The sequence below is a fragment of the Xyrauchen texanus genome, chromosome 31 (genome assembly GCF_025860055.1).
Source record: "Xyrauchen texanus isolate HMW12.3.18 chromosome 31, RBS_HiC_50CHRs, whole genome shotgun sequence".
Lineage (NCBI taxonomy): Eukaryota > Metazoa > Chordata > Actinopteri > Cypriniformes > Catostomidae > Xyrauchen > Xyrauchen texanus.
Genome location: NC_068306.1, coordinates 1,841,599 through 1,868,739, shown reverse-complemented (window position 1 = coordinate 1,868,739; position 27,141 = coordinate 1,841,599). Strand labels below are relative to the sequence as shown.

The 27,141-nt window shown below is 38.8% G+C and overlaps 1 protein-coding gene across 2 annotated transcripts; it reads right to left on the bottom strand.

The window, feature by feature from the left end:
• Positions 1–1,030: 1,030 nt before the first annotated feature.
• Positions 1,031–25,678, bottom strand: LOC127625011 (zinc finger protein 501-like). Of its 2 annotated transcripts, XM_052100055.1 has the most exons (5): positions 25,649–25,678; positions 23,759–23,896; positions 22,762–22,912; positions 17,375–18,008; positions 1,031–2,641 (listed from the first exon to the last, which is right to left on the bottom strand). In XM_052100055.1, exons 3-5 carry the CDS (start codon positions 22,910–22,912, stop codon positions 2,206–2,208), a joined length of 1,221 nt encoding a protein of 406 aa, XP_051956015.1. In that variant the 5' UTR covers positions 23,759–23,896; positions 25,649–25,678; the 3' UTR covers positions 1,031–2,205. The 2 variants fall into 2 exon arrangements, with proteins under 2 accessions (XP_051956015.1, XP_051956014.1); XM_052100054.1 differs by lacking the exons at positions 17,375–18,008; positions 22,762–22,912; positions 23,759–23,896; positions 25,649–25,678 and adding exons at positions 3,574–3,823; positions 12,993–13,061 and having other exon boundaries at positions 1,031–3,188.
• Between the last annotated feature and the right edge of the window lie 1,463 nt (positions 25,679–27,141).

The window sequence follows — 27,141 nt, the reverse complement described above, 5'->3', positions numbered from 1 at the left end:
ACGCACTCTCCGATGCTGCAATCGATAGCTCATCCTGTTTGCAAGATCCAAAAAAGACATTAAGCTCGCACGGAGGTGAGCTGCTGGTCTCATCCCAGAACACGAAGGGGCAAACAAGCATGCTGGGGAATAGGAGGTCCGCGGGGATTACCCGGCGGGGCCACTCCCATTGGTGTCCCCAAATCGTCTCCAGTGCCAACCAACCTGGACTAGTACCCGTATGTAGAAGGCGGGGGGGCGGCTGGAGCAGCTTTCCCCCGAAAGAAGGAAAGTCGTGACCGCAACGTTGCCATGGTCATCTTCTTGCAATGAGAACACGAACTCTCCACGAACGCAGCTACAATGTGACTGAGGCCCCGACACGTGAGGCAGTGATCGTGGCCGCCAGAAGCGGAGAGATAACGACCGCATCCAGGAATTACACAAAGATGGAAAGGCATCTTTAAAAAGATGCTGTCCATCAGCGCACGCTCTTAAGAGGAAATATACTCTTTTTAACATTCAGCTCCAGCTCGTCTGCATCGGCTCTTGTTTGCAGACCATTTAAATAAGACCGTTGCGCACCAATCTATTATTGTAGTAACATGATGGCATGTAACAACCGTGACTGGTCGTTTACAAGTCTCAGTTGCTTCACATGCAAGCAGGTGATTTTCTGCACCCTCAAGAAACAAATCGGCCAAACAGGAACATTTTTGGCCAATGCAGATAATTAAAAACCTCAGAATATCGGGCAATTTATTTCATTTCATTAGTATCACCTCACCTCATTTTAGCAAGGAAAAGGGAGAGCAGTGATAAAAAACTTTTTTGATAATTTTCTAAGACAATTTTCTGTATGCATGTCAATTATATTTATAACATAATTCACTTACAAGTATACTGGAAAATGGACAATGTTAAATTAATATCACCCAGACTCAAAGGTGACCATTGTAACACTGTAATAAATAAAACATCAATTAACAGTACACATTTAATGTGTGTCCTGTACACTGTTAGTAAATAAACAAACACTTTATAGGATTATAGGACTTTATTCACACTTCCAGACTAAAACGTAAACATACAAGTAATATTTACACAGTTAATATGGGAAATATTTTATATTTTACAATTATTAGTAAACTTACAACTAAATTAACTATCCAAAAGAGACCTCTTAAATGCACAACAACAGTAAATCAGAACAGCAGTTAAACTCCAGGTATACTTGCACAATGTTTGTGTGTTCGCCTCGGTTAATAGCAGCTCTTACTATCTTTGGGTTTTTCTGAATTTTAAAAATGTACTTGATATTAATGGACCTGAAGATAACATCTGCTCATAGTGACTACCGATAGACATATATATCGGCCAGACCAATTAATAAGCCATTTTGCAATTATTGGCATCAGTCGATAGCGGTGTTCGCTTCGCCGAAAAATAGAAGTGTTAACTTTCCGTTGTTTTTGTTTTACTTATGAAGTTTTGTATACTGGCAGCCCTTTCAGAACTTCTTTAAGAATGCTATTTCTGTGTAAAGTCCTTCCTGTAACAATCTTGTAATTTCCTAATTCATAACCTTATCACTATCCTTTGTAAATGTTTGTTTTGTATATAATGTTAACCTTGAAATTAAATCATCAAAGTAATTAAATGTTGTGAACATGCTGTTGTTAAATTGTATTATGTACACTGCCGTTCAAACGTTTGGGGTCATTTGACAGAAATTATTCTTAAAAACCTTTTTAATTTGAAGGTGTATGCCTAAATGTTTGAAATTAGTCTTGTAGACAAAAATATAATTGTGCCAACATATTTATTTCATTACAAAAAGTGCTTGGGCAGAAGCACATATGGCGGAAGCACCAGCCTCCAGAACTCCTTCAATACGTTTAATAATTATCCCAGGGTGATACCTCAAGAAGCTGGTTGAGAAAATGTCAAGAGTATGTTTCTGCAAATTCTATGCAAAATGTGTGTAACTTTGAAGATGCTAAAATATAACATTGTTTATTTATTTTTGAATTGTTTTAGTCACAACATAATTCATATAGTTCCATCTCTGTTCTTCCATAGTTTTGATGACTTTACTATTAAATGTGAAAATAATAAAGAATGAGTAAGTGACCCTTAACTTTTGACTGGTAGCGTTTACCGGCATTTACATCGACCATTAGCATTTTTAGCATCAGCCATAGAAAAATCCATATCGATTGACGACTAACTGTGACTTCTTTTTACATGTTTATATAGATTACTTGCGGAGATGAAACTTTTCTCACATGAAGAGCATTGGTAAGGTTTCTCTCCTGTATGAATTCTCCCATGTGTTTTCAGGCTTTGTGAATGAGTGAAACTCTTTTCACAGTGTGAGCACTTGTATGGTTTCTCTCCAGTATGAATTCTCTCATGTGCTTTTAGGTTTTGTGACCGGTTGAAACTCTGTCCACAGTGTGAGCACTTGTAAGGTTTCTCTCCAGTGTGATTTCTCTCATGTGTTTTCAGGTTTACTGACTGTGTGAAACTTTTTCCACAGTGTGAGCACTTGTATGGTTTCTCTCCGGTATGAATTCTCTCGTGTGTTTTCAGGTCTTGTGACCGAGTGAAACTCTTTCCACAGCGTGAGCACTTGTAAGGTTTCTCTCCAGTATGAATTATTTGGTGCTTATTCAAGTTGCCGGCTGTAACAAAGGTCTTCCCACATTTAAAGCACATATTAGCCCCCATGCTGGTATGTATTTTCTGGTGCTGTTTAAAATAGTACCGGTGTGCAAAGCTCTTTCCACAAAATGAACACTTGTAAGGCTTCTCATTTGTGTGAGTTTTCAGATGATGTTTTAGGGACTGTGCCAGAACAAATGTTTTACCACACTTATCACATTCAAATGGTCTTTCTACAGAGTGACGGCGAAGATGATCCTTGAAATAGCTTGCATCAGCAAAACTTTTTCCACATTGATGGCACGTGTAAGGCTTCTCTCCAGTGTGAACTCTCATGTGAATATTAAGTTTGCTTTTACATGGGAAACTCTTGCCACACTGAGGGCAGCTCAAAGTATTTTTGGCTGCTTTTAGAGGATTGTTAGGTGAGAAATTGTCTCCTGTCTTTGAGCCACTTAAAGATTTTTCTCCAATAAAAGAATCATGATGTTTCTCCTCCAGTTCATTCAGCTCTTCACGTTCCGCTTTCACTTCTATCAGCTCTGAAATGAACACAGTAAATTTACTAAAATAAATTTAAGACAGAAAAACATAAAAATACATAAAAATGTAACCCTAAATGGAACACAACAAACATTCAACAGTTCATTGTGTTTTTTGCTGTGCAAAAGGTATTCTTTATATTCCATCAATTCTGACCAATAACTGCATTTCATGATTTTAGTCATTCAGTTTAAATGTGAGTCACAGAAAGTCATACATGTTTGGAATAACATGAGGGTCAGTACATGCACCTTTTTAAAAGACAATTGAGCACTAAAACCGCAGGGAACTTTTAAGTGTTAAAACTGTCATGACATTCAATTGACTCTGACATAAAGTGGATTGTCATGAAAATGTAAAACAACATTAAAGGAAGAAACATACCTGCTGGAATAAAATCATCTTCATCAGTCTGTTGTTCCTCTGTTGTGTTTTCTTCTTTAATCTCCTCCTGCTTCACTTCAATCTTCACTGGTGTCTGCAGCATATGCTGTTCTTCATCATCTCTCTGTTGTTCTTCTGTTGTGTTTTCTTCTTTTATCTCCACCTGCTTCACTTCAATCTTCACTGGTGTCTGCAGCATCTGCTGTTCTCTGGCATGAATCACATCCACCTGCTCTCTCATGATGAACATCTGAACACAAAAGCATCATAATTATAATGGCCTGACATTCATCAAACTCAAAAAGATGATTGTATGATCAAACACAAGAACAGATCTGTTCTTTCAGAAATGGTATATATGTAAATGAATGTTTATGTTTGGTTTCATCTTACTGACTGCAAGAATATTATAACAGGCTATGCAAGACTATAGTTGCTCTGTGTGCATGCTGAAAAAAGTCTGGTTTTGTACACTGGCTCTGTAAATGTGGAAAATAGACAAAGTGGATCAGACCAATCCACACAACACTATTCCAGAAACCAGCAACAGGTGGCAGTTCGGCTTAGACTTTGGCTAAGTATTTTGCTCCCACACATTGTGAGTTATTGTCACACTATTAACAGTACTACAAAAAATATGCCAGTAGTGGGAATTAGGTATTCCAAATTGGGAGAAAAGGGGATAAACAAATAACAACAATGGTGGACCTAACTTTTATTTATCTACAGTTTTATAAACCTACAGTTGAAGTCAGAAGTTTACATACACTTGCAAGTGACTTTATCCTCCACCTCTCAGGATACCATGCCCACCACTCGAGTGGTGGGTAGAAAGGTATCTGGTGGGATGGTGGAGGTCTTGATCACGAAAAATCAAGACAAAGAGTCTGGCTTGATGTTTTTAGAGCCCAGACGATATGAGGATGAAATTAAAGCGGAAGTAAAATAGTGCCCGCCAAGCCTGCTAGAGTTAAGACATTTGGCAGAATGAATGTACTCTAGGTTCTTATGATCAGTTCAGATCCCGAAAGGTACCACCAAACCCTCTAACCAATGATGCCGCTCACCCAAATCCAGACAGCCAGCCAGCAATACTCTGTTACCAACGTTGTAGTTTCATTCTGCTGGTGTTAAAAAGGCACAAGGATGCTTCTGTCCATCCGAGGAAAAGCGCTGTGACAGGACTGCTCTGACATCAACCTCAGATGCATCTACCTCCACCACAAACTGACATGCAGGGTCGGGAATTACTAGGATATCTGTGGTAAAAAAACTGCTTCTTTAATTTAGAATACTAAGCCTCAACCCATAGGGACCAAGAAAAATCATTGCAGATGGAGGTGAGATTCGTCAGAGGCGTAGCGAGTAGACTGTAATTCCAAATAAACCTATGATAAAAATTAACAAACCCCATAAACCTCTGCAAAGCATTGCAAGAATCTGTGGTTGGCCAATCGAAGATGGCTCTGATCTTGACAGGGTCCATGCGCACTCCCTTGGACGAAGCGATGAACCATATTAACTGAACAAACTGTGCATTAAAATGCATGACCAAATATTCAAATTGCCCCCAAAAGCCATGAAATTTGTAAAGATGGATGCTCTCAGCAAGAGTTCAAAAGCTAAGAACATCAACAGCAAAGAATAACGATTCTTCAAAGTTATTTTATTCAGCCCATTCAGGGTCTAAGCGAGCCATACTTCTACACAAGAAAGAACCCAGCCACTGCCAGCGATGAGGAAGGGTGGATGAGACCGGCTACCAGAGAATCACTGATGTACCCGTTTCTCCTCTCAGGAGCCGAAAATTATTACAGACATCCCCAGGGAAGTACCAGGGAGCAATTCAATAGCACAATCGTATGGGCGATGAGGAGGAAGGGTTGCATGTGTCAACGGTACTCCGGATATATCTGCTGGTTCATCCAGCGAAACAAGACTGGACATATCAGAGTTTAGACAGTGCGACAGACAGTAAAGACCCCAAGCAATAACAGTGTTGTTTGACCAGTCAAAGTGTGGGTTGAAAGTTACAAAGCAAGGATGCCCTGACACTACTAGTACCAATGGAGATTGGATCAAGTAAAAGGACAACTGCTCTGTATGATTTTCTAAGGTGACTGGCTAGGTTGAACAGGTGATGATGGTCAGGGGCGTGCCACTGAGGGTGTGGGCGGTGATAGGTTCATCAAACTGGACAATAGGAACACGCCATTCAGAAGTCGATGCCCATAAAGTTCCCTTCGGCTCCAGAATCCACCAATGCGAAGACTGACTGATTGATCCATACTTGTGCCAGGCCAGAAGAAGTGTGAGTAATCCAGGGGCTTTGTTCAATGGTGTTGTGCTCACCAGTAACCCCCTGCCTACTGACGAGCAGTGTCATTTATTGGACAGGAAGCAGAGAATTGACCAGACCAGGAACGATGAAAGAAAAATCCTTGGAGGTGGTGTCACTGTTTCTCCTTATGAGAGATCAGTTCTCTTGACCTGTATGGGCTCTGTATCGGGCTGTGATTCTGGTGGCCTGGCAAGGATGGTCAGCCACTCAAGTTGGTGGAGAGCAGCAACGATGGCGTAGGGCCAGATGTTGATCTACTCGAATAGCCAGGTCCATCAAATCGTTGCAGCATGAAGGCAGATCCAAGGGATTGATTTTGTCCCGATGTCGTCGGAAAGCCCATGAAGAACCGGCCCCACGTGGTGTGACCGTTTCATTCCCATGAAGCAGCCAGGGTGCGAAACTCAATAGCATAATCTGCGACTCGCCGATCTCCCTGAGACAGTCCAGATAAGACCCTCGCTGCCTCCCAACCTAGAGCCGAGTGATCAAACACTCAGCAGAGCTCTGTGGAGAAGGTGTAAAATTAAGCGTAACAGGAATGTCTGTTGTCACACAATGGTGGTCCCCCATTTACCGGCCCTTCCAGTGAGGAGTGAGGGTTGCTTCATAGTCTCTAACGGGAAAGCAGAGGGCTGTAACATGAAGAACAAGGAACATTGTGAAAGGAAAGTGCAACAGGATCCCACCTCACCTGAGAAAGGAGTTGGATGATGGATACGGGCCTCTGAGCATCCAGAAATGTGGGGAACCGCCAGAGCCTGTGAGGATGCTTCCTGAGTGAGACCAGCATCGGGAGGTTGGTGGAGTTGTTGAACGACAGAGGTGAGCTCACAATCTAAAATCTCAATCTAAAAGTTAAAAATACCCACATGTGGGACCCTGAGCAGCTCAGCGAGTATTGACGCTGACTATCATCCCTGGAGTCACGTGTTCGAATCCAGGGCGTGCCGAGTGACTCCTGCCAGGTCTCCAAAGCAACCAAATTGGCCCGGTTGCTAGGGAGGGTAGAGTCACATGGGGTAACCTCCTCGTGGTCACGTGGTTCTCGCTCTCAATGGCGTGCGTGGTAAGTTGTGTGTGGATTGTGGAGAATAGCATGACCCCCCCGTGCTGCGAGTCTCTGCGGTGTCATGCACAGTGAGCCATGTGATAAAATGTGCAGATTGACTGTCTCAGAAGTGGAGGTAACTGAGACTTGTCCTCCACCACCCGAATTGAGGTAACCGCACCACCACAAGGACCTACTAAGTAGTGGGAACTGGGCATTCCAAATTGGGAGAAAAAGGGGGAGAAAAATGAAAATAAACCAAATGTTTTCTACAAATATATATATATAATAAATTGGTTTATGTACCATCATATAAATAAATACAATTTAGAGGTTGAAAAATATTTGATTTTGCCGATAGGATGTGTTGAAAAGCAAATAATCTGCCAATAGTTATTAAAATTGGTAGCCTATATTAAATGTTCTTAGTCTTTCCTTCCTGTAATGAGAGGGCCAGACAGAGGCTACAAGAATCCAAATTGAATATGCAGTTTATAGTGCAACAAAAATACTAATAAGAAAAAAATGATTTGACACATAGCGCAGAACTTTTCAGAAAAAGCTGAAATACACCGGGGACTCTTATTTTTTAAAATCTAAGTGCTTCCCTGTTTATAGCTGCTCATTCAAACACAAATGTGCACTCCAATAATCTACAACATATTACAATTTAAACAATTAAAAGTGAAGATTGTCATATTTCCTCAACACTATATCATCATCATCAACAGTTGATCATTAGTAATTGCTTGTCATGAATTTCCGATATAACTTAATGATTGTGAACTCCTCTGCAAAAGCTGGAAACAGAAACACTCACAAGCCCCCGCATGCTTGGAGAAGTGCCAAGTTTTCACTTTGAAGGACGCAGCAGCGCATGCATTTATTTAATTAAATGGTATTCTTTTTAAGTTAGATAATCACATAAGATCATATCATGATTCCTGTCTTTCCGCCGCAAAATTTAAAACCTCTTTAAATGATAATTAAGACTTTTGTTGAATCATTAAAGATATTTAAGACTTGTTATAACCTTACATTTTGGAAAATTTAATTTAAGACATTTTAAGATTTTTTAAGGATCCGCAGGAATCTTGCTATGCCAAGGTCAAAAGAGTTTCCAGAAATGATGAGGAAAAAGGTGATTGAAATACATCAGTCTGGGAACGGTTACAAAGCTATTTCAAAGTCTCTGAGACTCCAAAAAACCACAGTAAGAGCCATTAGCTCCAAATGGAGAAAACTTGGCACAGTAGTGAACCTTCCCAGAAATGGCCAACCTTTAAAAATTCCTCCAAGAGCACAGCGACGACTCAAACAGGAAGTCACAAAAAAGCCAAGGACAACATCCAAGGAACTGCAGATCTCGCTCACATCAATAATGGTCACTGATCATGACTCCACTATCAGAAAGATACTGGACAAAAATGCCATCCATAAAAGGGTGGCAAGGCGAAAAACACTACTAACCTAGAAGAACATTAAGGCTCATTTGAATTTTGCCAAAACACACCATGATGATTCTCAAACCTTTTGGGAGAATGTTCTGTGGACTGATGAGCTGAAAGTGGACCTGTTTGGAAGACAAGGGTCCCGTTACATCTGTCATAAATCAAACACAAAATTCCACAAAAAGAACATCATACCAGTAGGGCTGGGTATCGAGTTCGATAAATTTTGGCACAGACCGAATTGCCTCTAAACAATCGAGTATCAAAAAATTTCTTGTCGTTCAGTACCAAATTTAGATACCTAAGGGGTTAATCTTGTAAACGTCAGCGATAAGCATGTAGCATGCTAGATGTGGCCAAATCTAAAAGTCCTGGTGATTGGCTGTGTTTAGGCATCAAGGAAAAACACTAATATCAGAAAATTGTTTGAGTTCCAGGGCTGAGAAAGAATGGCATCAGTAATATTGCTAACACTGTTCTACATTACAGAGAAATACCAAACCGTAATAATGAGCCTTTAAAATATACATTTTACAAGCACACGCATGAAGCGAGCCGCAGCGACACCAGCAAAAGCGGTAATGATTCTGAATGTGTTGGAAAAAACAGCAAGAGACTGTCTGAACATTTTGTTAATTTATAGTGAGAAATGCACATTCAGGTTGAGCAAACAGATGATGATCTTGGGATCAATGATGGTCAGAGTGATCGCCAATAGCTGATGCCTTTGACCATGTCATGACGATATTTGGCTCGTTTTCCCATTAATATTATTATCAAATTAATATTACAAATAATTTGCCCATAGACACAAAGACACGTTTGAAGAAACACTTTATTATATTATTAAGTTCAGATGACAGAAAAGTCGTACATGGGCATATATATATACACAGAGGCGTGCAGTCTCGTGGAACACACGCATCTAAGGATCTCACACTTTGTTTCTGCCTTCCGATTAAAAAAATGCATGAGTGCTGCAAATGACCTCAGACATCTTAGTTCAGGTGGTGCTTTGAGTTCAGTTCACTTTATTTCCACAGAGCAGTTTATTGTGAACGCAACTCCGCAGCCTCTAAAACAATACAGAATATATCAAATAATACAAAATGTATAAAATAATATTTAAACACATTCACCTTGAACCATGATTTATATTTCAGTGATTATCATCATTATAATTTTTACATTTATAATTGTTTTTATTTCTTAATTTGTGCAAGCAATTTTCTGCCTGCATGTTTAGACGGATTCTTGCATGACGGTAAATGGAAGGTGGTTACGTATATACAGTGCATCCAGAAATTATTCACAGCGCTTCACTTTTTCCACATTTTGTTATGTTACAGCCTTATTCCAAAGTTTTTTAAATTCATAATTTTCCTCAAAATTCTACAAAAAATACCCCATCATGACAATGTGAAAGAAGTTTGTTTGAAATCTTTGCAAATTTATTAAAAATAAAAAATGCAAAAAGCCGTACATAAGTATTCACAGCCTTTGCCATGTCACTCAGAATTGAGCTCAGGTGCATCCTGTTTCCACTGATCATCCTTGAGATGTTTCTACAACTTGATTGGAGTCCACCTGTGGTAAATTCAGTTGATTGGACATGATTTGGAAAGGCACACACCTGTCTATATAAGGTCCCACAGTTAACAGTGCATGTCAGAGCACAAACCAAACCATGAAGTCCAAGGAATTGTCTGTAGACCTCCGAGACAGGATTATATTGAGGCACAGATCTGGTGAAGGGTACAGAAAAATGTCTGTAGTATTGAAGGTCCCAATGAGCACAGTGGCCTCCATCATCCTTAAATGGAATAAGTTTGGAATCACCAGGACTCTTCCTAGAGCAGGACGCCTGGCCAAACTGATCATTCAGGGGAGAAGGGCCTTAGTCAGGGAGGTGACAAAGAACCCGATGGTCACTCTGACAGAGCTCCAGCATTTCTCTGTGGAGAGAGGAGAACCTTCCAGAAGAACAACCATCTCTGCAGCACCCCAACAATCAGGCCTGTATGGTAGAGTGGGCAGACAGAAGCCACTCCTCAGTAAAAGGCATCTGACAGCCTTCCTGGAGTTTGCCAAAAAGGCACCTGAAAGACTCTCAGCCCATGAGAAACAAAATTCTCTGGTCTGATGAAACCTTTGGCCTGAATGGCAAGCATCATGTCTGGAGGAAACCAGGCACCACTCATCACCTGGCCAATACCATCCCTAAAGTGAAGCATGGTGGTGGTAGCTTCATGATGTGGGGATGTTTTTCAGCGGCAGGAACTGGGAGACTAGTCAGGTTCGAGTGAAAGATGAATGCAGCAATGTACAGAGACATCTTTGATGAAAACCTGCTCTAGAGTGCTCTGGACCTCAGACTGGAGCAAAGGTTCATCTTCCAACAGGACAACGACCCTAAGCACACAGCCAAGATAACAAAGGAGTGGCTATGGGACAACTCTGTGAATGTCCTTGAGTGGCCCAGCCAGAGCCCAGACTTGAACCCAATTGAACATCTCTGGAGAGATCTGAAAATGGCTGTGCACCGACATTCCCCATCCAACCTGATGGAGGTCCTGCAAAGAAGAATGGGAGAAACTGCCCAAAAATAGGTGTGCCAAGCTTGTAACATCATACACAAGACTTGAGGCTGCAATTGGTGCCAAAGGTGCATCAACAAAGTATTGAGCAAAGGCTGTGAATACTTATGTACATGTGATTTTTTTTTATTTTATAAAATTTGCAAAGATTTCAAACTAACTTCTTTCACATTGTCATTATGGTGTATTGTGTGTAGAATTTTGAGGAAAATAAAGAATTTAATCAATTTTGGAATAAATTTGTAACATAACAAAATGTGGAAAAAGTGAAGCACTGTGAATACTTTCCGGATGCACTGTGTGTGTGTGTGTGTGTGTGTGTGTGTGTGTGTGTGTGTGTGTGTATATATATATATATATATATATATATATATATATATACACACATACACAAAGCTTCTTTGCCAGTGAGATGTTCACAACTGTTGTAAAGCCATCTTTCAAAAAGTTGAACAACACATTTTAAATGCATTTTTTTTTCCAGTTTCATTTCAACTTTTAGTTAAAATAAATAAAAAATAAAGTTCAAAGTTTGAAATCAAGGTGTCTTGCTTTATTGTGCAAGCTTAATCCTAAACATGTTTACCGAAAATTATCCCATAATACCACCTAGCATCCAACCAGTGGTAATACTGTAATGTTCGGGAGTTTTTTTTTTTTTTTTATTCGACCAAAGTATTGGTATCGATATTTAAATTTTTTTAACGATACCCAGCCCTACATACCAGCATGATGGTGGTAGCATAATGGTTTTGGGATACCTTGCTGCTTCGGGGACAGAGTAAATTGCAATAATTGAGGGAAACATGAATTCTGCTCTCCAACAGAAAATCCTAAAGGAAAACATCCAGCCATCAGTCAGTGAGTTGAGCTCAAGATCAACTGGATTATGCAGCAAAATATTTTTTTTTAGTTTCAGTGTAACCTAGTCAAAGTCCTGACTTGAACCCGATTGAGATCCTGCAGCAGAACCGTAAATGGGCAGTTTATGCTCAAACCCCTCCAATGTGGCAGAGCAAAGAAGCAAAGAAGATTGGGCCAAACCACGGCATTGTGAAAGACTGATCTCAAGTTATTGAAAGCGTTTGGTTGTAGTTGTTGCTAATAAAGGTGGCGCAGCCAGTTATTAAGTTTAAGGGGGCAGTTCTATTTTCAAAAGGGTGTATGATTACTTTTTTGCTTTGATAAAAATTATATATATATATATATATATCTGAAAACCGTGTTTTGTGTTTCCTCAGGTTGCCTTTGTTTAATGTTATATCTCGTTTGAAAATCTAAAACTATTTAGAATTAAAAATACTAGGTATGCATTGATCCAATAACTGGATCGGTATGGGCTCCAATACTGACGTTTTCAGATAGATCGGGTATGGGACTGATGATCCCGATGCAAATTTGGTACTGCGTTAGTCATGTTCACCAGCGCATTAGTGACTTTTGCTGCTCTGTTGACACGCGCGCGCTGCAATAACGTCTTTTAAGGGACGTTAGTCAAAGTTTGTCAAGATTGAACTTTACCAACACGTCTTCAAACTGGACTAAAATATAAACATGAGTTTAGCCACAGACAGACAGAAAGTGGAAATAAACCTGTTCTGAAGTGTTTTAGTTGTTTTGTTCATCTCTTGTATATGACCAGTAATCCCAAAAGTATTTACACAAACTTGAGGAAACCAAAAAGCGTTTGTTTGTGCCCGTCTCTCCAATATATATTATCACCTTCATTGAACTCATTTACAGTCAGTCGCTGGATTTAAAGACTCATTTAAGCAGAATATTCTCACATTTCTGTTTGTTTCTCCTGAAAGGGATTTTTTTAAAGCGTCTGTAACAAAACAAAGCGACATGCGTAGATAAAAACGTATTTTACACTCATTAAAACGCCAAAGACAGACAAACCACAAATAACAACAACAAAATATAAGTCAAATTAAATATGAATCTCTCAAATAATGTAAAACACATTGAACACGTACCGAACTGAGCGCTCAAACTGAAGCAGTCTCTGAATTCGTCTCCTATTCACTATATAGTGCACTATGGTTTTCTTCTTCTGGTGTTTTCTGTCGGTTTAAAACAAAAACAACTTCCGGTGACTTTCCGCCTCCTGCTGGACTGGAGTGAATAAAATACCCACGTCTGATTATTCAGTCCTGCTGTCGAACTTTAAAATACTTTAAACTGTTTTACAACATTATACAGGAAAATGAAGTGACCGGTTTTATATTTCCATTGACATAAATGTTTGGAATCTTTCACATTCAACAGCATCCTTTTATTACTTTCTGCTATCAAAGCAACTGCAAGCTTTTTTTCTCTCTTCCAAATACACGTTTTAATGTTTATTGTGCACACCTCCTTTTTTATGTGGCAAACTGGTAAAATTGCCCCTCTGTGATGCTTTCTGCAACTCTTGTCATGTGGAGGGCAAGGCAGCGCTTGACGCTGGGTTCAGCCTCCAGAATTAAATAAAATGTGATGACGCACAGGCGAGTTTAAGTCAATGCGGACCAGGAGGAAGGTTTAAGTTGTCGATTGAGTTCTGTTAATTTAATTCTTTACGTGTTTTGTTCATATTTTAATAGTTTCTTGCAATATTTAAAATGACGGACGATGAGAAAGTCTAACGCAAGCACTGTATGCCTTGTTTTTTTTCTTTTTTTTTGCATAGCCGAATTTCAAACATTACAAGTAAACACGCTACACCGTGTCTTGATCGGACAACTCTCTGAAGCTACTGCGTCTTTCTCACTTTTAGCCACATCATATTGCTCATTCTATGATTTTATTTTGACCTACTTCCTTACTGTCTGCAACTTTTTGTGTTGTTTCTCTCATCCTTTTTGACATTACGTACTTGCAGTTTGCTTCTGTCAAGCCAAGAGAGTCTGCAGAAGGCCTACCATCTGTGTACCTCATTAGAAATCGAGATTCTTCAAACCAGACTAAATTTTTTCCAGTCTTTAACTGTCCCACTGCAGCCAACACTTTCTGTTCTTGGCTTACAGAAGTTTAGTATATCATGATTTGAGATCGGGTTACTCAAATAATATTAAAGAAAGCAACATTCAATGAAAGTCTGGAGGTTTGTACTTCCGTAAGTTGCGTTGTGTTGCGCTGCTTGGCGTATGAAGTTCTTTGAAGTCCTTTGTTTGGTTCAACGGTCTGGAAGCTCCGATGAAGAACGTGGCATTGTCTGATGGAATGTGATGATAACTCTCGGAATACTGAGTTCCAAAGAGAGATGTAACATTTTGGAGATGAGCAAGAGATCACGGAAAAGAGCGAAGGTGGTCAGTCATAGCCTTTTTACCCTTTCTGCTCAGTCCAACCCTGAAGAGGCTCTTAGCCACTCAGAGTTGGCTTTTGAGATACCATGTGATCAATGAAAGGCGAGGGAGTGAGAATATGTGACATTTGTAAAGCGAACACACATTCTACTAAAGCTCATTGTCTTAGAGAAAGGCTATGTGTCTCTTGTTTTTCCTCTGGGCACTCATGCAATGCATGTCCACGTAGGGTGTCTGCTTGGCGCAGTCAGACTGAGGGAAACAAATAGACCCGTATATGGTGGTGGGGGGTGTATGGGTCTAGGTGACGACTCCCATATGACTGATGTTGAAGCTGTGTTTACGCTGATCAGATTTTTGTGATTCAACTGGAAAGGTCATTGTACAGAACACCAATACAACATGTAGAAGAGAGTTTGATTTACACACCAGTCATTGTGGGGAACAAGTTAACTGTTGATGGCATGTTCGATAGCAGGTCAATAGCTTGCACAATGAGTGAAAGGGCAGAGGCCAAAATCCTTGATGCTGGTATGTTGTCAAAAGAGAATAAATCCAATCTTGACCTAATAGGTTGTGGCGGTAGTCGTGTGATGCTTAAATCTGCTTATGATGTTGAAATGGAAGTGAATGGCTGTAAGATCATTGTGCCTACCCTGGTTGTTCAAGGCCAATTGGACGACCTTATTATAGGGACAAATGTAATCAAACATGTGATCCATCTGTCTAAAGATTGTGCTGTGTACTAGAAAGCATTGTCTTATCCATGTTTGAATGCTGATTTTGAATGTTGAATGTTTCTTTCCATGTTGGCAGGAGTGGAACACTGGAAGGGTGGGGAAATAAGATTGGTACAGTCATTCAAATGATGTTGAAGCTGATAGTCCCTCATCATCTTTTGAGAATGCCCACGGGATGGGATTATTGTTGTAGTTTCTGATGGTAATTGTTCAGATGAGCCTGTCAATGTAAGTTCTTATGTTGACACTGGTAAGACGGCTGTTGATGAATCTGCTAGTATTGTCCCCATTCCATCTGAATCTGAGCCTATAATGGATGAAACTGATGTCTGTGAACACTCAGAGGCAATTTGTTCAGGTTCTTGTGTCAAAGACTGTACCTAAAGAACTCTAGAATGGGTCTCTCAGTTACCTGATGATAGCTCTGATCGAGCTGATCGCTCTACCTTCTCTAGCACTTGTTCCAGCATACTTATCATGTGGTGAAAAATCTGCCCATCTGGTTTCTGCACACTTTGACCCATGGAGGCGACCTGGTCGGTACAATGAGCACCACATGCCTGACTTTGAGCAGTTAGAGGAACATTGGAACAGCTTGTCTGTACATTAGGTTGACAGTGTTCAAATGTCTGTGGTGGGTCATTGCACTGAATGACAGCAGCAAGGTTTCGGAGAGGAGGACTACCATGTCTCAGTGGTGCCCTTTTTTTCCTCCCTGGCAATCATCCAGCCTTCGCTGAATGTCTCTTGCATTCCACTCGTCAATCGGCTTGCATTTAAAGACACATGACAACTCGGGGTGAGGGCAATGTTTCACAAACCTACGCACCACTTCCATGCTAATATTATCCATAAATCTACCCTGTCTGTGCAACCCTTCCTCAGCCAAATCTGCTGCTTTATTAAGTCTGATCCAGTAAATGACTGGATTTTCTTTTGGCTCTGGAGATGTGGAATAAAAATCAGCCAGAGGCAAACAAGCAGCAGCATCACTTAAGTATTTGAGCAGTATGGAATAGATAATGTCGGGTTGCTTACCACATCCAGAGACACATCACTACTAAACCAAATATTTATGCGGTCCCTTGATTTGCCCATCAGTCTTGACAAGATCTCATCAGCTTGGTCGGATACTGGACACTTCTGTTTGTTTAGTTGAGATTTTGTCAACTCAATCCAATCGCAGACAGAATATTTATTAGAACCATCGCATTTAAATATCACTGGTTCTCTGTCAGCTCAAAGATGAACTGTGACTTAAGGCATATCTTGTCTGACACTATCAGAGCTTGCATCTCTGCCATTTTGGGAGCTATATTTTTCATTTACAACTCCAGTTTCAATGAGTCTCGCCACGATCGAATCACCTATTTGGATTCTGAGTCTACCCTTCATTTCTGTCAATTGTTGCAATGCATGGTCAGTATTATCAGCTAACATGTATTATGTTACAAAAATAATCAAACTTTTACCAGAGCACATATTTACCTTCCCCATCTCAGCATGAGATACACTTCTCCACAGGGGGCAGATAATTATAATTATTGCAATAAATGTTTCAATAACTGGAAAAAGCTTTATCAAAACTTCACAGTGTAGTATCATGCATCAAAGTCAATACAAATCAAAAACACATTATGATGGATGACCTTTAATAGTGACATCAGACAACATGTCAACACACAGAAGGCAAAACAAATAAAGAAATAATAAAACAAATATTATGAATCTAATTTTCATTAAAATGCTTTCACATTTTACACTATCTGAGACATTTGTAGATCTATTTGTGATCACAGAGGCAAGTGTTGCTAAAGATGCAACATCCAGTGAGTGTCGTGGAATACTGAAGATCCTTTTCCTCTCAGTAAGAAAACTCTCCAGGGTTCCAGATGTCAAAGATTAGACTTTATTGAACAAAGTAGAGATGCCATCTGATCATCTAGCATCTGAAATGACACTTCAGAATCATGCATCCTTTATACAGCTTCTATTCCACCCCCTCTCTTTGAGTGATGGCCTCTTCATCCAATAAAATCATCTCATGCCCCCCTAGTGTCATCATCACCGTCTCCCTTCCACCTGGTCATCCTGACCCAACTTGCTTCAATGATGGCAAAAGCATGAATATATCATTTTATTTGCATAAAACACATTGTAATCACTTCATGGTCTGATGAATCTCGGTTTCTTCTGATATACACAAATGGTAGTGCCATTGAAAAATCCATATCGATCGATCGACCACTAACTGTGACTTCTTGGGCAATTTTTTTTTTACATATCTATAAAGAGTACTTGGTGACATGAAGAGCAGTGGTATGGTTTCTCTCGTGTGTTTTCAGGTTTCCTGACAGAGTGAAAGACTTTCCACAGTGTGAGCACTTGTATGGTTTCTCTCCAGTATGAATTCTTTGGTGCCGTTTCAAGTCGCTGGCTGTAATAAAAATCTTCCCACATTCAAAGCACATATGAGCCGCCACACTGGTATGAATTTTCTGGTGCTGTTTAAAATAGAACTTGTGTTTAAAACTCTTTTCACAAAATGAACACTTGTAAGGCTTCTCATTTGTGTGAGTTTTCAGATGTTGTTTTAGGTACTGTGCCAGAACAAATGTTTTACCACACTTATCACATTCAAATAACTTTTCTCCAGAGTGATAAAAGAGATGACTCTTGAGATTGCCTGCAGCTGCAAAACTCTTTCCACACTGATGGCACGTGTAAGGTTTCTCTCCAGTATGAACTCTCATGTGTCTATTAAGATGGCTTTTACATGTGAAGCTCTTTCCACACTGAGAGCACGTGAAAGATTTCTTGGCTGATCTTCTTCGAGGATTTTTTGGAGAGAAATTCTTTTCAGTGTTTGAGCCACTCAAAGATTTTTCTCCAGTTATGAAATCATGCTGTTCCTCCTCCACGTCATTCAGCTCTTCACGTTCCTCTCTCACGTCCATCAGCTCTACAATAAAACACAATAGAAGAAAATATGATGCACCAAATGACAAAAATTATTTATGACCTAACATGTGTACATTTGACCTTTGCCCCATGTTACTATAACACTAATGCATTTAATTTTAGATGAGCTTTAACAAAAATTGTTTTGCATTTTTACTTTTAACAGAGGAGAAATAGTACCAAGTTGTCATGCATTAAATTTTAAATGTATCTTTAGCGATATTGAGTTTCTAATGGGCGCTCCTTCTCCACGGGTGGGAGGAGTTTCAGATAAACACATACCCGTTCGCACACACAGTTCTTTTAATTCCCAAAGTTAAAGTGTCATATCTCTTAAGAAACGTTTTTAAATCCGTTTATTGCTTTTAGTGTGGGTCAGGATAAGGAGGTGTTTACAACACCAACTTTAAGGGGAGGAACCAGGGACGTTTGCATTCCATGGGTAAAATAATTAGCTGTGTTTCAAAGAAAGTCAAATCACAAGATTTAAGAACTTCATAAAATATTGTATTATATCAGGCTTAACCACTCCACATCAAAAGACCTACTCAATCACAAATTTCAAAGGTTGACTTTCAAACACCAAATCTTGATAACATCTTAAATAACAATAGAATCGCTTTGTATTTAAGGAGAGATGACAAAGGAATCTGGGGTCTCTGTAGTCAGATGATCCCACACATTGATGTGTGTAAGGCTAGCACATGCCCACATGGAACAACAAAACTTCCAGAAAAAACAACACTCAAACTCTCTTACAAATTAGACCTTCACCTACACCAGCTTAACAAATAGTCCACCTGAGACATTCTGCCCCAAAAACTCCAGCTGTTCTCTCTCCCCCTTGTCTCCCCTCAAGGCACACACACAGACACACAAAATGTGAAATGTGAAAATGTAACAAAGAAAAACAATGAAAACAAATAATGTAAACAGGCATGTTTCATATCATTTAAGCGTTCTCTGCACAACTGGTATAGTATCCTTTTTCCCATGTTTGTAAAACTTAATGACAACAAAGTTATAAGGACTTGGCCAAATACTGAATAATTCTGGAGGTCTATTCCCCTCCCTGACTGTATGTTGAGAAGGTTGAAACCCCGGGAAGCCAAGAACCAATTCCCCCTCAAATTCTCATTGTGCATAGGATAATACCATTTGGTACACAATGTGTATTCTGTCTGGATATTTAAGGAAAGCTGGCCCAGAGCTCAGGGTTCTCTATAGTCAGATGATCCCACACCTCAAAGTGTGTAACTTTAATAATAGAAATCTGCATTCAGATCTCCAATGCATCGCAATCACATGTAGTTTTCTCAACTGCCAGATATGTTCTTTGACTTGTTTCTTATTTTTTAGAAATGATTATTCTGATCATTTGTGAAATTGGCTTTGATTTGAATATCTATAACTTATTTTTTAAATCCTACCTGGAAAATAAATTGTTACTTTTTTATTTATTCTGTATCCCTCCGAAAACATATCAATACTTGATCTTTAAAATTGGAGGAACAGAGCAGGAGAATACCATTTTAAGAATCATTTATATCATAACTGAATCTTTAATGTAGGATGAAGCCACTTAAAGACCATCCAGAATCTAGAATAGAACTTAGCCAAGTAGAATTAAACGGGAAAACTACGAGTAGGACCAAGAAGCTGTAAAACAGAACTTAATTGACTGGGGCTAAACGGTGAGTCCAGAACCTATAATAGAACTTGGCCAAATAAGACTAAACGGGTCAATCCGAGAACCTATAGGGACTTGGTCTGAAACTTAATAATATCTGAAACTGATGAGTTTGTAGTTAAAGGACCTGCGTCTGGCCGGCACAGGACCCAAATAACATTGAAATAACAAATACAGTCTAGAAGAGTGAATTACAAAAAATATAAAAATACAAAACTTAAATTCAGAACATAGATACATCAATGAGTTATTTTTCATGATTGGAGTCAGATAAAAAAGAAAACAATAAAGATTAATAAAACATGGAACTCAAATCAAATATTCAAAGTATTATTTATTGGGCACGATAAGACCGAACACGCAGAAGACCTTCATCCACACTATTGGATTCCATCCTTGGACCGATAGGTGGTATCCCCTTACACGTGGTATCTTGGAAATGTACACCTGTTAGGTCATAAGTCATTAACTAGGAACCTATTGTTAATGATGGTTTTATTATTATTATTATTATTATTAGATTCCTCCGGTAGGAGGAAATGTCATCACATGCCATTTCCACCCCATTTGTCCAATTCTTCTGAAACTTTGTGTACATGCCTCAATTCTCATTGGGAACAAAAAAGCCTCAAGGATCCATAATGTCCGGCATCATGGATTTCCTGTACACTGAAAAATTGGGAAAACCAACAAAAATCCTCTTCTTTTGAACCGTAGATCCAATTGACTTCAAATTTGGTACAAATGTGTAGAATTTATGTCTTTCAATTTGTTACTTAGCAAAAATGAATACAATACAAAATGGCTGAAAGGGGCGTATTTATGTAAATGTCCACATTGCCTCATATATATATATATACAGTGAGGAAAATAAGTATTTGAACACCCTGCTATTTTGCAAGTTCTCCCACTTAGAAATCATGGAGGGGTCTGAAATTGTCATCGTAGGTGCATGTCCACTGTGAGAGACATAATCTAAAAAAAAAAATCCAGAAATCACAATGTATGATTTTTAAACTATTTATTTGTATGATACAGCTGCAAATACGTATTTGAACACCTGTTTATCAGCTAGAATTCTGACCCTCAAAGACCTGTTAGTCTGCCTTTAAAATGTCCACCTCCACTCCATTTATTATCCTAAATTAGATGCACCCGTTTGAGTTCGTTAGCTGCATAAAGACACCTGTCCACCCCATACAATCAGTAAGAATCCAACTACTAACATGGCCAAGACCAAAGAGCTGTCCAAAGACACTAGAGACAAAATTGCACACCTCCACAAGGCTGGAAAGGGCTACGGGGAAATTGCCAAGAAGCTTGGTGAAAAAAGGTCCACTGTTGGAGCAATCATTAGAAAATGGAAGAAGCTAAACATGACTGTCAATCTCCCTCGGACTGGGGCTCCATGCAAGATCTCACCTCGTGGGGTCTCAATGATCCTAAGAAAGGTGAGAAATCAGCCCAGAACTACACGGGAGGAGCTGGTCAATGACCTGAAAAGAGCTGGGACCACCGTTTCCAAGGTTACTGTTGGTAATACACTAAGACGTCATGGTTTGAAATCATGCATGGCACGGAAGGTTCCCCTGCTTAAACCAGCACATGTCAAGGCCCGTCTTAAGTTTGCCAATGACCATTTGGATGATCCAGAGGAGTCATGGGAGAAAGTCATGTGGTCAGATGAGACCAAAATAGAACTTTTTGGTCATAATTCCACTAACCGTGTTTGGAGGTAGAAGAATGATGAGTACCATCCCAAGAACACCATCCCTACTGTGAAGCATGGGGGTGGTAGCATCATGGTTTGGGGGTGTTTTTCTGCACATGGGACAGGGTGACTGCACTGTATTAAGGAGAGGATGACCGGGGCCATGTATTGCGAGATTTTGGGGAACAACCTCCTTCCCTCAGTTAGAGCATTGAAGATGGGTCGAGGCTGGGTCTTCCAACATGACAATGACCCGAAGCACACAGCCAGGATAACCAAGGAGTGGCTCTGTAAGAAGCATATCAAGGTTCTGGTGTGGCCTAGCCAGTCTCCAGACCTAAACCCAATAGAGAATCTTTGGAGGGAGCTCAAACTCCGTGTTTGTCAGCGACAGCCCAGAAACCTGACTGATCTAGAGAAGATCTGTGTGGAGGAGTGGGCCAAAATCCCTCCTGCAGTGTGTGCAAACCTGGTGAAAAACTAGAGGAAACGTTTGACCTCTGTAATTGCAAACAAAGGCTACTGTACCAAATATTAACATTGATTTTCTCAGGTGTTCAAATACTTATTTGCAGCTGTATCATACAAATAAATAGTTAAAAAATCATACATTGTGATTTCTGGATTTTTTTTTTTAGATTATGTCTCTCACAGTGGACATGCACCTACGATGACAATTTCAGACCCCTCCATGATTTCTAAATGGGAGAACTTGCAAAATAGCAGGGTGTTCAAATACTTATTTTCCTCACTGTATATATATATATATATATATATATATGGGTCAATTAATTAAATGTCATTTTGACTGATGGTTTTTCAAACATGCTTCAAAATTAAATCACTAAAGTATTGTGCATAATTTCACCATATGTCAAAAGATGACTGATTTGTTTGAACTTGGGGCAAATCTGACAATGCTAGCCACTAGTTTGTTTTTATACAGAAACTGAAATTCCCAGCAATGCAAATAGCTAAATTGGCTAAGATGTTGGACTGGTAAGTGCCATCATTTTTTTTTAGGATTCAGACAGAAAGACAGAACGTCTCTCGTCCAATCAGATTTGAGGACTGGAACTATCTGTAGTGTGTGTGTGTATGTATGTATGTATGTATGTATGTATATCTCGGCATATTGCCCAGCCCAAGACACAGAACGAAAGTCACACATCTTTGGAATAACATGAGTGTCATACATGCACCTTTTTAAAAGACAGCTGAGCACTAAAACTAAAATAAAAACAGCAGCGAACATTTAGTTTGACATGTGAGTGATAAAAATGTCTTTCTTGCATCAAACTCACATATATCAGTGGCTTGTCATAAAAATTTAACAACATTAAAGAAACATACCTGCAGGAATAAAATCGTCATCATCACTCTGTTGTTCTTCTGTTGTGTTTTCTTCTTTTATCTCCTGCTTCACTTCAATCTTCACTGGTGTCTGCAGCATCTGCTGTTCTCCAGCATGAATCACATCCACCTGCGCACTCATGATGAACATCTGAACACAAAAACATCATCATTATAATGGACTGACATTCATCAAACTCAAAAACATTATTATATGATTATACACAAGACCAGATCTGTTCTTTCAGAAATGCTATAAATATAAATGTGTGTTTGTTTTTTTCTTCCTGACTGCAGGAATATTAAAACAGGTTATATATAAATGGGAGAGAAATACTAGTTTTTGGGTGAACTGGCGGTTGAGCTTTCCTCTCTTATATGCGTTTCTCAGATAAGCAGTTAGTTATTTAAATGCTTTGTCAGAAAAGATGTTCAACTTGGAAATGTGTGTCTTGAGATCCTTGCGTTCGGTTCCAGTCTGTTGTATAAGATCTGTTTGAACAGCCCCTGTCCTGGGCTCATAGTCTGAGCCGCTTCACCACTGAGTTTAGCCGAATACCACTGATATCTGGGAATATTACTACTCTACATACAACTGTACTGAATAAAAAACAATGTGGTATTTTGCTGTTATTATGAAGCTTGTACTAAGGAAACAATATCAATTTAAATATCAGCGGATTTTAAAATTGAAATATGTGTTATATATATATATATATATATATATTAATAATTATTTCATATAAAAAGTACAATACATTTTTGTGGTTCAGTCAGTACTGTTTATGTTTGTAGAAAACTTCAACACTATTTTACTATGAGTAATTTTTTTATAAAAACTGTTATCAATTATAAAAACTATCAGTTGATTAATCAGTTATCGGCAGGTACTGCCCAACTTGGTTATCATATTGGTAAAATCTGTCAACCTCTAGAAGAAGCTATAGTATACATGTGGCATGTAGTGCAGGAAGCAATAACATATGCCATGACTTACCGCAATTGTTTGTTGTTATTGTTATGGTTGTACCTGAACGGCGAGGGTTTGAGAAGGACGTGAATCCCTCACACAGTTGTTTGTTGTTATGGTTGCTTTGAGAACGATGTAATAATCCGTGTAACACAGAGGAGAAAACTGCACAAGGTAAAATGCACATAGATGAATCCCAATAAGAAAAGAATGTGGAAACTAAAACCCTGATGCGTGCTGAAAAATGGCAGAGATGACAGATTAACAGCACTCAGCCAGGTTTCTCTGAAGCACAAGGCAGCAGAGTTTGAAAAGTCCTTGTTTGTACGTGAGAGGAGATGTAGTTCATCTGTTTTGTTAGGAAGAAAGTGGAGATTCGCTAGATGAATGCTTGTCAGCACTGTTCGAAAGCCACGCCAACAGAGCTTCATCAGCACCGGCTCATCTCCCTCGCCTGCGTCTCGTAGCATGATTAAACAATACAGCTGGACTAAAATGTCCAACAAAATGACAGAATATTTTTTTTTTAAAATGGGAAAAGGATGACTATATGCTGCCGAATGTTCAGCAGTTCGTCCCTGGTAAAATCGACTGGAAAAAGATTACTAAACACCAGACAAACTCTGCTTCACTGCATGAGTGTTTGTAGCTTGCTAGCCTGCTTAGCATGCTTATTCTTATCCGTTTGTCATTTTACCCTTTGCCATTTTACCACATGCTTCAGGTTTTCTACAGTTTCAACTGTGTGTATTTTATGGTGTACATCCGTTTTCTCTCTTTTTCTTTTCTCGCTTTGGTTCTGACTCTAGAGGCCGCAGCAGGGCGTTTGAGTGATGTCTCGGCGACATACTCGCTCAGCAAAACGACACTACTCTCCCCTTCCTGTCGGGGTTTCCAATCAATTCTCTCCACTCAGTGATGCACCCACTGAGAATCATGTTGAAAGAGCCTTAATAACTGGTGATTCTATTGTAAGGAATGTGTTAATAGAGACTTTAGCCACCATTGTTAAATGCATTTCCGGGGCTCGAGCATCTGACATAAGATAAAATTTACAAGTGCTGGCTAATTTAAAATTGTTGCAGTGTTGCAAACTGTTTATCCAGAAAAGTGAAGCATACGGCAAAAAACATGTCATAATAAAAGCACGATTCAAAATAAAAGCTAGATGCCTGAAATTGAAGAAACGAAATAAAAATATATTACAACTTTATAGTATAATTGAATATTCTCTGTAATAATAATAATATTAAAGTATCACAAGCAAGACATTGGTTGAATAAAAGTTTGGCCAAAAAAAATGCAATGACATGTTAAAATGTTTTATGTTTTACTTGTTAAAAGTTAAGAATGCATTGATTAGACACCATTTTTAAGATTAAATTAAATTAAACTTTAGAAAAACATTCGGGAAAGTTCTGGAAAATAATAATAATTATTAAACTAACTAAAAATAACTAAACTGGTGTGTTCAAAAGCACATTATCATACTAGTATATTTTTGCTGTGATTTTAATAAGCATTTATTTGAGCATTCATTTTTATAGAGTGCATGAGCAGACTCATTTCACAATTCTTCAGGACTGTATAATTAATCAAAATAACAACAACATTTTTTTAATTGATGATGGGTCTGATCCAGCATACCTAAAATCATTAATACAGAGCTACTTTACTACCAGAAGCACAAAACACAAAGAGGCACCAAAACACTTTCCCGGACTTTGAGCTTCATCGTACAACACCACCGGTCAAACCGTTTTATTTTCGGTCTTTAAAAACGGCTAAAAACACATATTTTCCATGAGCACTTAGATTATTCGCCCATGTTTTCTTCTTTTGTAAGTCGCTTTGGATAAAAGCCTCTGCCAAATGAATAAATATAAAACATGAGCTCGTTGACGTCATTACACTTACCGAACTGAGCGCCAAAACTTTCCGATCTTCTTCTTCTGGTGTTTTCTGTCGGTTTATAAAACAACTTCCGGTGAATTTCCGCCTCCTGCTGGACTGGAGTGAATAAAACACCGACATCTGAGTAATCAGTCCTGCTGTTGTTCAACTTAAAAATACATTTTGTTGCATTATACAAGAAAATATGAAGTTTCCAGACTTATGTTTCCATTGACATTTCATAAATGTTTCTATAATTTGAAATCTTTCTCTAATAATTAACTATAATAGGAGTGATGTTGGCGTAGTGGACTAAAGCACTGAACTTGTAATCAGAAGGTTGCTGGTTCGATCCCCACAGCCACCACCATTGTGTCCTTGAGTAAGACACTTAACTCCAGGTTGCTCCGGGGGGATTGTCCCTGTAATAAGTGCACTGTAAATCACTTTGGATAAAAGCAAATGCATAAGTGTAAATGTAATAAAGCAGCACACATTCAGACGTCACTGGGAAACCAAAACGTTTAAAGTATGAAAGTTTAAAAGAATAGTTCACCCCAAAAGGAAAATTATGTCATAATGTAATCACCCTCATGTTCAGAGGTTGACGTACACAAGTCCATTACTTGAGTGAAAGTACAGTATTAAATATTAATATAAATATAAACACACAGCTCGCACGTAAAATGTAAACCTGCAGAATGTGCAAATCACAAACTCGAGCACCAAAAAAAAACATGATTGTGCGCACAAATTAACAAGTCGCGAGCAGAAATAACAAAAAAGATCTGAACACACACGCGCAAGGGGGCGGGGCCCGATCCTTTCTGTTAACAAATGCTGCTGACCAAATCCTGGATTGATTGGCTGCATCTCTTCGAATCTCTCGTGATTGGCTGTTGGACGAGGACAGACAGAAAGCGGGAACTTTTTTTAAATTTTTTTGACAACAAAAAAACATACAAAACTCTCTTAGGGGGGAAATAAGAAATAAACATCAATAGAAACAATACAATTATTGTCAGTGTAAATGAAAGAAAAGCGTCTGAACAACAAACGGCAAACAATGAGGGGGTTAAAAAGTTACAAATTAGTTTTTAAATATTAGTAAAAAAAAAAATAAAAAAAAAGGCTTGACAGCTAAAGGCTAGATAAAAAAAATTAAATATTAAATAATTTTTTTAAAATAAAAGCATCCTTTAGACGTAGCATACAAGTGGATATTTATCGAAACAATTGTCTGGATATATCACTACACATCTGTCTTGCAATTGTACTAGACTTTACTTATTTCAGTGAGGAAAATACAATTTATAATCATTCATAAACCATAAAAAAAGAAGGCTTTGAATATCTCCTCTTATTATAATGAATGATATTTACCCATGAGGACAATCATATTAACCAACTCAGAAAGGGATGAATCTACATGATCCTTAAAAGAATTTATAAAAAAGAATTTGTGTGATAAGTCAAATATCAGGATGTCATAAATCTTAAATGACAGACAATTATGT